Source organism: Spea bombifrons, chromosome 10, assembly GCF_027358695.1.
Source record: "Spea bombifrons isolate aSpeBom1 chromosome 10, aSpeBom1.2.pri, whole genome shotgun sequence".
Classification (NCBI taxonomy): domain Eukaryota; kingdom Metazoa; phylum Chordata; class Amphibia; order Anura; family Pelobatidae; genus Spea; species Spea bombifrons.
In genome coordinates, this window is record NC_071096.1 from 32,933,149 (window position 1) to 32,944,982 (window position 11,834).

Consider the following 11,834-nt stretch of genomic DNA (forward strand, 5'->3'; position numbering starts at 1 on the left):
ACTATGACATCATCATGGGAAGAAGTAGTAGTCTATCCCCATATCAGAAGCAAACTAGGCTGCCATCACTATTGTTACCTTAAAAATGTGTTCTAAAAGAATTCTTTAATCAACAATACATGAATTGAAGCTAAACAATGTGTTTTAGGCATTGCTATTTCTTTATATCAATAAATATGGAAAATTTCACTCCATCGACAGTATATACCCGTTTCATTGGTATAGCGCTACAATATACACTACCTTTCAGAAGTTTGGGGTCAATTAGCTGTTTTTTTTGGTAAACAAGAAATTTCTCGCTGCAGCATAATTGCAAAAGGGGTTTTCTAACAATTAGCCTTTTTTAACATGGATCAGCGAATACATCGTGCCATTGGAACACAGGAGTGATGGGAGTGATAAAGGGCCTATTAAGACGTCAGCTGTTTCCAGCTACAAAAGTCATTTATAACATTACCAACATCTTAATGAACAAAATTGGCATTCCTTTCAAAAACAAGGACATTTCTAAGTGACCCCAAATGTTTGAACGGCAGTGTACGTTAGAAGAATAGAGGAAGTTAATGTCTGAAACAATCTTTAGATATTTTTGTTACATACACTGCAATATATTGCCATCACTTATTGCTTTATTTTATCTTAAACAAAAGGACCCCCCCATGCGGTTTTCTTCTCATAGGAATCGATGGGGAACCACTGGGATTCGGACCCTTGTAACTGTTAGCGAAGGCAAAATCGTATTTGACAGCATAGGTTTGGTGGCCGATTTTGCTCTGTTGCACATCTTCATCTCGCTACGGTGCCTGAGATCCTGCCGGACGTTGCGTTTGTTCTGCGTGGCTCTTGTGTGAAGAAATCCCATCTGTGATGGACCGCCATTTTGTTTCATGGAAAGCGCATTGGCATTTGACAAGTTGGTTTTCTGAGTAACCACTGAACACTTCTGGTACAGGCGGTCTGAATCTTTTGAAGGGGTTTTTGAAATATGAGGCGTAGAAGAGAGTGAGTTGAATGGTTTTGCCTGCTCTTTCGGTAGATCCCACATTCCCTCAAGTAGCCTCTTCTCAAGCTTTGGCTCCATCTTGTTAATAATCTCTGCATTTCCAGAAGTTCCTGAAAAGGTCTGTGAAGGAAACTTTTCAGGCAGTTGAAACATGTACTCTGTCTTGTGGACACCATATCCATTGTTGGCTGCGTTCTTGAGAGGAGGCAGTAACACTGGAGAACTTAACACTGGTGGTTCCTTTGTACAAAAATAGCTGGTACCTAAAGAATTCATGAAACCAGAGTTGGCTTCCTGAACCGAGGCAGGAGATGTATCTCTTTCAGAACTATTCGCCTTGTCTTGTCTTTGTCTGTCACTAGATGGCTGAGTATCGGACACTTTGTTACAATAGGTTTCTATTTTGGAAACTGTTGCAGTAGAAGGGCAGTGACCGGTGAAAGCCGAGTGCAAGCTTCCTCCCGCACAACGTCCATTATCAGGACGGAGCTCGGCCTCTGTTGTCTCCTGCCATGAGTCTGTTGTGTTTTTAGTTTCAGGAGTTCCGTTCTTACTGTCTGTGATGTGACACATCTCTAAGCAGAGGATACAGTCTGAGGCTGCTTCTGATTTAGGCTTTCTTGTTTTCTTCTGAGGCTGTAGATAGCTGGTTGAAGAAACTGCACCCCAACCACACACCTATTTAAAAGAAGAATTAAAGCGCACATATCAGTGCCCTATATTTAATAAGTAGTAGAACTATGATGGGCGTTCCTAGACTTGAAGGAAATGTATTGGTATAAAGTGACGTTTTGGGTTGATAATTTCCATGACTGTTCACGCACGTAAAATCCAACTACTTACGGCTACTTCCCATCCTCTCCCTGTGAAGCATTCTATCGATTTCCGGTGGTCTTCAAACACTTTATCACTGATCCCAGCGAGCTCTTCAACAAGCTCCTGTTCGGTTTTATTTTCATAGTAAACGCGGCTGCTACATCTAATGTCTTCTGGGGGGTCACGATATTCTACCACTCCTTCTGGGGTAGCCATTGACATTTTTAACTAAATCTGTAATAAGCAAAAATATCAGCGCTATAGAATATGAAGGTGCTATTTAAAACAATAAATAATAATAAATATAATAATAATAATATTCAGATACAAAACTGCTCCAAAACATCTAATTTCACTCATAATCTATCTTAGAAAAAAAAAACCCAACTATATACAGACCAAGCCATGTGCCTATAAGCCAGGGCGCCTACCGCAATAAATAATTACGCAGGTCATTACATCATAAATGTGTTTCCAGCGTACAACTATATTAAGCATTAAAAAGATTTATAACCAGCTGCTGTCTGGTTAAGTAGAAACAACTTCGACGTCATGTATGACCGCGATACTGAGCAGCAGCACCCCTTCCAACGACTCTTTTAGGACATCACTTGGAATCATATGGGTTCAGGATGGAAAGTCTGAATATAGTGAATGAATCCTGGGGGGTTTGCAGAGGTTGATTTAATGTTTTGCAAAAACTGGGATTTTGGTGGAATTTTACAAGGTTCTGCACATTTATTTTATTTTTTTACCGGATACAAGGCATTGTTTCCAAGCATTACGCGGCCCGCTTCAGGGAATGCGTTCTCAGTATATCAAATAATGATAATTACCCCACGCCATTTTTTAGGGCGGCACCTCGGACAGCTGCAAAAGGGGTACAAAATGGGATACTCCGTGAGCTAATGATTTTACATCACAAAATCCGATTCAGTACCATAAAGAACGGGACTGTGGTGCTAAAAAGTATCCTTATCGCCATAGCAACCATTGGAATGATCCAATCAGCAATTTTGTTGGTCGCTTATAAAGTTGCCACTTTTTACACAATCCCGGGTCCAGTGCCGTCATCATTTAACTGGAGTCATATCTGAATCCTAGACACTTAATATGTAAAATAACACGCCACGCAGTACACGTGTATCCAAACACTCAATCGTTACACAATACTTCGAAAATGTGTTTACAAACATGTACAAAAAATGGATACACAGCTATACACAAAGTGGCTGGGTAGATACACAGATACATAGATAGATGATAGAGAGGTAAATAGATTGTAAGCTCCTTAGACCAGGCACTCCTAACTTTCCATTTCTGTGAATACAGATTTTTATGTGACTTACTATATATGTTTTGCTTTGTCTGTTGTACAGCTCTGTGGTATATGGTGCTGCTATGGTAGTTAATAACAATAATAATAATAATCAGAATAGAAATACCAGTGTATGACTGTGCGTTTCCAAAATCTAGTAGAGTGTTCACAAAAGTTGACATATTCACTTCTATGACGTTCATAACATATAAACTATATAATAATAACAATAGCGATCGCTACATCTACTAAAAATAATATAAATAATAATAACTTGTAAGAATATGTAGAATATATATATATATGTAATATGAATCTAAGCACGTTCAGTGAGTCTGTGCCCCGGATCTGTATTACGATACACGCCGGTAAAGCTCACCCTGCTCCGGGGCTCCATCGGTGCGCGGTGCCCAGGCCTCCGCTGCCCCCTGCACAAAGCGCAGCTGTTGCCATGGCAACGCGTGCATCCCAGCTCCAGCAGCTGATCGGCCTCTCACGTCGCCGGGGGAGGGGGGGGACTGAAAAGCGTCACGTGATCCCAGCAGCCATGTGATCCACAGGCGGAATCTGTCCAATAGGAATCCAGTTTATCCCCGGCACTGTTCTCCTGGTACCCTGTATGTCACATAACGTGTGACGCTGTACGAGACGGTGCTGAGAGCTGCCCTTTAACACATTAAATGCTGGAGCAACACATAGCTGTGAGATGTCCTGGCAGGGAAGGGGTTACAGAGGGAGGGGGGACTGGCAGGAAGTGACATAGGTGTATGGGCAGAGTGACCCTGATGTCCTGTATGGGCAGAGTGACCCTGATGTCGTTGTTGTGACCTTGGTCCTGTGTGGTGGGGGTAGGGTCTCCATTGTCATGCATTGCAGACACCCAGCAGACTACCTTCCTTTACACTGCAGATATAGGATGCCTCTGAACAGATACTCCGGCATAGAGAAGAACCGGACCACTTATACTAACCGGGCTCCCCGACAGGAAAATCATTTCATGTATTACACATTAATTTAACAGGTAGAGCCGGTGAGATCAGTAAACATTTACAGCGTGCATCATTGCTACGGATGTGGGGATATATCTCTTCTTAATAAAAAGCGTTTCCGTCAACAAATTGCAGAATGTCCATCAAGAAAGATTTTTATTCCGCAAAATGTATCAAATAAAGCGACACATTGTTGGCTCTATGTAAATAAAAAATAATAACAATGTAGCGCCTTGGATGGATGATAAATCAGAGAATCAGCATTGATTGTATTCATTTATAGCGCGGTTTATCACGGTCGGGACCTCTCGTCGGCTCATTACTCATTTCTGTGGCATGTTGCTATCGCTTAGGGCTCTTGGAGTAGGTCAGACATCGCCGGGGTGCTTGAAATGGACAAATCCCAGATAACAGCATTTTGTACGATGGTCAATATAATGCCCGATTATATATATATATATATATATATATATATAATGTATGTATAGGGTCAATGAAATTTTCACCTTTAGGAACACTGTTGCTTCTTCTATTGACTCTTATTCACTATGTACAATAGAGATCAAAAACTCAGTAGGATTATGAATTTATTAGAATTCATAAGACCGCCAGGGACAGATTTGTAGCCACTTAACATGAAAAATCTAAGGATTTTCCAGATCATGAGTGACAGCAGGATCAATACCTGGGGGTATACAGTACGTATGGATCATTACTTTGTATTCGCCCGTGTTGATAGGTAGCCGGGTCTGGATAAAGGATAGCCTGCTGCATATTGTGATTTTTTACGTATTGCACTCTGCCTCCAGCACTTAACATTCCTTTCATATTTAGGAGCCATTTCTTCCTCCGTCTGGATCCAGACCTTGCCAAAGTCTAAAGTAAACACAGCGGCTAGATTTAAACCTTCAAACGGATCCATGAATGGATAGTCTCGCAGCCCAACGTTACATGCGAGAATATGTTTGTTTTTACAGCAAAGCTAAATAGCTACTTGCGTGAAATATTTACTGCCAATAGATACTTTTCTTCCCCGAGTCAGTAAACAATGTTATATTCGCTGTTCTTTTACGTTTCATTGGAAGCCATATCAGGTTAGAGTGTTAAGCAAATTCACCAATTATCCGGAATCTCCAAAATTGTCAGAAATAGTCCCGGCTCAATATTTTAACTTTGAATAAAATAAGCTTGAGATGCTTCCCCTCGGATGGACAATTTCTGAAGCTCTCCTATAAACGCAATGAATGCTGAAAGACGATATCTTCCATAAGATTCATCTCTTGGCTATTATTGGGGCGACCTGGCCCTTAGTATTTCAACATCTAGGGGAGAACATCATTGTAACGGTGTAAAGCATTAACCCCTTCACGACAAAACCCTTACATGTACGGGCTCACAATGCATTGTCATTAATGGGTTTAAGGACAACCCGTTGCCCTTAAGAGCTTAAGGGTACACAAAGGAGCTCTGGCACCTTCTGGCCGAGCGGGCATATAAAGCCATGCTCCCCCCACCACAATTAACACACACAGACTAACACACACTTACTCTAACACACACAGTCACTAACATACAGACATCATTCTCCAGGGCAATGCGCACATAGTGCAAGCTGCTACGCTAGTACTGCGAGGTCATATAATAAACCTTCACTAGCATTCTGGCCCTGTGTAGCCCCTCTGTAGTGTAGCCCCTCTGCCCCTAGCCGAGTCGGCCCTTGAAGGTACATTCCAGCCATTATACGCACTTTAATGCATAGGACAGCTAAGAGTCTTAGACATAGGTTAGGGTTTTCTGCCATCATTGCATCTGTATTCATTCTGCCCTGAAATATAGGCGCCTTTTTTTGCTGCCGGGCAGTTTAAGAACTGGAATGGTATAATTTGATTTGGGTTCGACAGCCTGTATTATACCACCGTGTACCTTATGTTCTAATTAAAACAGATCTAACATATCCACTGCTATATGCTAAGGTAGTGATGTCCGTCCTTGCAGCAGCACTAGAATATACAATGAGTCAGGATGTGTCCTTCAGACACCACAAAAAGGTTATTATTGTTCTATACAGATCCATACCAGTGCCGGCTGAAAGATGAATGATCCCAACAGATATTGCTTGGTGTTGATTAGGGAGATATTTCATTGTCTATGTATCAATGCCATGTGAGCGAGACCAACTTGCTCTGTGAAATATAAGCAATATTTACTTAGAGCCCAAGATGTAACATGTTGGTTATAATGGGGTTCAAAAGGTTGGACTGATTGGTAGGAACAAGTATACTAAGCCTTGTAGGTATGTAATCATTAGAACCCAGGATTGTCTATTTTTGGCCCTAATTTATGTTATAAACCGGTCCATTTTTACCCTTTTGCATACATGATCTATGTTTTTTCTCCTTGCGATGGATCAGGAAAGATCAGAGAGATGCCACTGGGTTGGAGCGCTAGTGGTAGTAACCAGTATCTCTGTCTAACCTTTCCAGCATCCTTTCACTAATTGGCCATATGTATCTATTGGATCTATTCACTAAAGGGAGATATTGCAGGAGAGTTGTGCTTCAGCTCCTTCACTTTACTATTTAGTTTGAAAGCCCAAGTGAGGTTCTGCTGCAGGAAGAGCTTACCCTGTATAATGTATAGATAAATCAGTGAGATGTCTTCAAAGTCTCCTCACCCAATGAATTATGCATTATACAGGGTGAGCTCAGTTCATCTTATTGGAGAAACATCCCATTGTAAGCTCATCATAATGAATAGTGAAGAGAGGGAGTTGAAACCACAATCATTTTTCATCAAAGTCTCATATTGTAATATATCACACTTGTATGAAGTAGTGTTTCCTGGATTTAGGAATAGCGCGCAAATATATAAGTGAAAAAATGTAATAATATTTATGGATACACGGACCAATAGCACAGCTGCTACCCACAACAAGTCTATCTCCAATATCTAACCTCATATTCCTTTGAAACTGTTCTGGAGGCTACATTTTAGTAAGCCCCTGTATTAGGGCTTGGTTGCTGCCTATTTTGGCCATACAAAGCAATTGTTGCTGTTATAATCATCATCATCATTTCCATGTGGGTTAGTATGATGACATGACAGTTTATTTGAAATATGCACCTTTTTCTTCCATCTAAGCATTTCCTTGCAATTTATAGAGTATATTTTTGTAGGAGAATCACTTAAATGGGCCTTTTATATACTATAAAACCTTTGTGACTTTGCGGTATGTTTAAAGCTGGTCCCCAATAGATTTCCCTTTAAAAACAATTACTGACTCTAGGACTTTATTGAATTCTCCTAAAGAGATTTCATTCTATTGGGAATTGTCCTTTCTGGAATATCAATGAGCGTTTGTCCTCTGACCTAAAACGAGGGATAAATAATTGCAATTTGAAGGCAATTTTTAAGACAGACCAGATTTAGCCGAGCAACCTCTTTAGACCACCTGTCTGAGAACAGAACTCAGGGTATTAACCTTCACGCCATGGTTTTCCAATCAGCCCTTCGAAAGCCAATCAAACAGCTTAAAGTTTGATAATAAAAACAAATCCTATTATTTCTGAACAAACATCGGAACATTGTGATATAAGTCTTCTGTAACACCATCTGCAATGAACCATGATTCCCATGATGTTCTTCCCGCTTGGAATTGGGGAAGTGTTGTGGGATTGGTAGTCCAAAACTGCAACTATAGAAACACCTCCATACACATAGGATTGTGTATGCGATGAAACTACTTATCCATGTTCTGTTTATCTCCTGTCGAAGACTAAAGAAGATCCCTGTCTCCATGGAGACTGGACTGTAAGGGATTGAGGTAGCCTAAATAATCTTGGCCGTTCCTTTGCATTGTGTTATCACACCTCTTATCTTTTTTTTTTCTATCATGCTGAGACCATATCCTAGCCTTTTCTCACTTTGGGATTTACTCACTGATCTATGAGATGAGACCTTTCATCTCAATAATTTAACTCTATAGAAGACCAATTAAACAGATGCGATACTATCTTGTGTTTTGCTATGCATTTTGAAGGGTCCTCGTAGACCTTGTAGAAGAGAATGACAGAGGTTGACCCTTCATAACACATACTGAAGTGTGATGACTTAACCTTTGCGTTGGCCTTCAGTCATCAAGGTCTTGTATTGTTGCAAACATTGGGCATTGAATGGATTCAGGAGCTACTACGTGATCATGCTTATAATGAATAGCCCTAAGCATGGTGAAGAAGAACGACTTTCTGTAAGGCACCAGATGCACCGTCAGATGACCAGCTTTAGTTGATAATGAATTGTTAAATACATTTTACCAACGCTGAGGAATTATGGAGATACTTGTAGTTTATTTGCCATAATTAGAGGGAAACGCATTTAATAAAAATAGATTTTCTTTAATTGTTGGTGTTCACCAGGCTCGTTCTCCTGCCTGAGCTTTTTATAGACGCAGACATGCACTGGGAGCAGATATTGCATTTCTGTAGTTTCAGTCTCAAATGGTATGCGTAATACACTTGGAGTGGGAGGCATGTTTTGGAGATCTTTAAAGCAATGATGAGAATTGGGTTGGATGGTAGTGATGGTGATAAGAGGCAGCATGCTCAAGATGAACGCTTTAAAACCTTAAGAATGTTTGAACAGCTTCTGGCTTGTCAAATGCATCATTAATGAGTGTTCTAGTGTTGTGTCGAGGGAGAGAACCACTAGGTGAATGGAGATCCCATGCTGTATTATGGCAAGACGCTCATACCTGCATACAGCTGGTTGATGAGGGTGATCTGCTCTCTCTAGGTGTCAGCATTGAAGATATGTCAATGTGATCATCCTTAAACCTCTTTCACAGAGGGCATACAGACACTGACTGCACAATCATACACTTAGGCTGGTACTGTGTTCTAAAATGTCATTCCATTATGAGTGCCTGCATTGTGTTTATAATGCATTTCATACATTATATTTATATCCAAATAACTCAGAGCGTTTGCTTACTGTCATTGCAACACTTTCAGATAAATTGTTCATTTAGAGGCTCCTGGTCATTAAGATATAAAATACACATTCACTAACCCTGACCCTTTAAATAAAGGCTCCAGACTGGTGTTTAGTGTATGCCCATTATCCAGTGCTCTGCATGTTAAAGGCTTATTACACTTGGCATGTATGAGTAATAGATGGGCACTTGCATTGGTATAATAAACTGGCATATTGGCATTACATGTAATGGGAATGTATTCTTGTGCTGACTTTGCTTGGTTTACACCATCACATTGGAGTACTGGATACTGAATTATTCTGTACGGGTTACATTGAAATGCATTTCTATACAGACTCTGTCTGGGAATGCAGTCTTTATCATGAAGTATTGGCATTGCAGTGTCAGCAAGCCCTGGCATGTGCCCTGTCACTGCCCTGAGAAGAGGGCTCTTGCTTCAGTTGCAGGCATTGTTTGGATCATCTCATTGGCTTCCCATGGCAGAGAGTTAAATGACAAATGCTTGGGAAGGAGAGAGGGGGCAGTCACTCCTCAGCTCCTGCAATGAAAGAGCTGCACCAAAGCTCACAGCTCTCTGCCCCAGCCTCGGGAGACTAGCACCTGCTGCGGGTGCAGGAAGGTAGCTTCTCCCGTGCCAAGCTCCCAGACCCCGATCTGCTGCCCACCCGGCCGCCCTGCTCTCCTGGCTTAGAAAGGGTCCTCCTGATGATGCTTTCTGCCTCCTCCCCCAGTGCAGCTTGTGGTTCCTGCAAAGATGCGACTTGCGTCACTACACGTCAGCCCCAGCAGCATCTGCCCCCTGTCCACAGCCACTCATACAGCCTCTCATGTACCGGTGATCGGGCAGACAGCGCAAGCAACTGCCCCGGGTGCATGGACACCATGCCCACTCATCGCCACCTTCTGCCTCGCAACTTCAGCTGCACGGCCGTGCTGTACGGGGACAGCCCAGAAAACCTGGAGGATGATGAAGATGATGATGATGGAGAGGAACTCGCAGATAAGAGCAAGGAGCAGAGCAAGCCAGTCACCCGGGGCAGAGAGGTTTCGTTAGCCCCTCAAAGTCCCACTGCACGCAGGAGAGCCAAATCCCTTCCAACCCCAGCGGAGAGAAGACATCTGGAAGTGGTCGCCCCTAGAAAAAAGGTGGTGAGATTTGCAGACTCCCTAGGGCTGGAGCTCACCTCTGTCCGGCATTACAGCAACGCAGATCTGCCCAGGGTTCCTCACCACGTACTGGCCGGGCTGCGCTGTGGGGAAGCATGTCCCGCGGGGGCGGAGCTTAGTGCACTGCTGTTCCGCCCTGTCTCTAGCTCTTTTTACTTGGACCCACTCTTTACCAACCCAGGAACGAAACCTGACTTTTTGGATGTGGTCAGACAGCGTAGAGTGTGCTTAGAGAGCCTTCACACTGACCCATTCAGCATTACAGGGGAGCTGAGGGTCCTCAACCTGTCCTACGAGAAGGAGGTGGTGGTCAGGTACACAGTGGACTCCTGGAAGACCTCTAATGAGATCTTGGCTGGGTACCAGAGGGGATTCAGCGACAGATACACTGACAAGTTCTCCTTCAAGCTGCTGTGCCCTGCCTTACTCAACAAGGAGGGGTTCCTGGAGTTTGCCATCCGGTACCGGGTGTGTGGAGCCGAGTATTGGGACAACAATGATGGGCACAACTACAAGGTCAAGAGTCAAAGAGCCACTGTCTCTCCTCCCAAGGAACTGGATAGTGCTTGGATCCATTTCATCTAAGGTCGACTGGAGGGGAAACCAGAGGTCCAGGTACCCCACTTATGGCATTAGTTCGTGTGGTGGTGCCACTAGGTATTGTCCCTGTTACAAACATGAGGCATTTAGAGTGAATTGGAGGTGTAATTAAGAAAAGTTAATTATAGGATAGTCGCTTTTACATGACAAAGAAGACATAACTCAGATGGTATTTGCAGAAACACCTATACTTTCTCTGAAAGAGTTAAGTGTGAATCTTTGGAAAGTGCCATCATGCCTTGGAGGTATCAAGACTTAAGAAGGAATCTGACTGCCTCTGATTTTTCCCCTTGATTTACAATACTCCTGTGTGGATGGAAGGATCAGTCACTTATCATGGAAAAAAATGTATTTTTATATGAAAACACAGATGACTGAGTTGTATTTCTCCTTATTTTGTCTCTTTCCAGATCTCAAGTGCTGTTGCTGTTACACCAGTGGTCTTACAAATCCTTGCATCCACAGCTCACCTTATATAATATGTAGTTATTTAGTAATGTGTTAATGAGTGTTTTCAGCAAATAAGTTATTTGAGTGTTTGTCCAAACAATGTGTATTTTAGTGTTCCACTAATCACAAACTTTTTTTAGATTTTTAGATTTGTATTCTGTAAATGCCCACATATTGTGTGTCACATTGCATAGCCTTCACTGAGCTATGGGTTTCTGGTTTATCAAATAATTCAAGGTTAACATGGTCAGCCTTATAGATGCCAGATCCATCGTCAATAAGGTGCTGTCCAGGGTTACCAGATAGAATTTTACCATTCCTTTGAGAATTCTTAGTTAATTTCATTCTTATCTCCCAGTGGCTTTCAGTATGTGTATTCACCAGCAAAGCTCTGTGATGTCTTCATCATGTTCTCTTGTGAAAAACATAATTTTGTTTAAACAGCACAGCATTTTGCTTAAATGTTAATATAGGACGGTTTGTGTAAGGCTGTCATGA

General features: G+C 42.1%; 2 protein-coding genes across 2 annotated transcripts; one reads left to right on the forward strand and one right to left on the reverse strand.

Annotated features, from left to right (window-relative positions):
- Positions 1 to 637: 637 nt before the first annotated feature.
- Positions 638 to 3,615, reverse strand: C10H16orf46 (chromosome 10 C16orf46 homolog). The gene is made up of 3 exons (XM_053449154.1): positions 3,517 to 3,615; positions 1,847 to 2,053; positions 638 to 1,681 (listed from the first exon to the last, which is right to left on the reverse strand). Exons 2-3 carry the CDS (start codon positions 2,039 to 2,041, stop codon positions 674 to 676), a joined length of 1,203 nt encoding a protein of 400 aa, XP_053305129.1. The 5' UTR covers positions 2,042 to 2,053; positions 3,517 to 3,615; the 3' UTR covers positions 638 to 673.
- Positions 3,616 to 9,827: 6,212 nt separating this feature from the next.
- On the forward strand, positions 9,828 to 11,003 carry LOC128467876 (protein phosphatase 1 regulatory subunit 3E-like). The gene has a single exon (XM_053449609.1). The coding sequence runs from the start codon at positions 9,828 to 9,830 to the stop codon at positions 10,869 to 10,871; it is 1,044 nt and encodes a 347-aa protein (XP_053305584.1). The 3' UTR covers positions 10,872 to 11,003.
- Positions 11,004 to 11,834: the final 831 nt, after the last annotated feature.

Coding starts and splice junctions, on each gene's coding strand:
- LOC128467876 (XM_053449609.1), top strand. CDS start 9,828: ATGCTTTCTGCCTCCTCCCCCAGTGCAGCTTGTGGTTCCTGCAAAGAT.
- C10H16orf46 (XM_053449154.1), bottom strand. CDS start 2,041: ATGTCAATGGCTACCCCAGAAGGAGTGGTAGAATATCGTGACCCCCCA. Junction 1,682..1,846: donor GGAGAGGATGGGAAGTAGCC/GTAAGTAGTTGG, acceptor TCTTTTAAATAG/GTGTGTGGTTGGGGTGCAGT.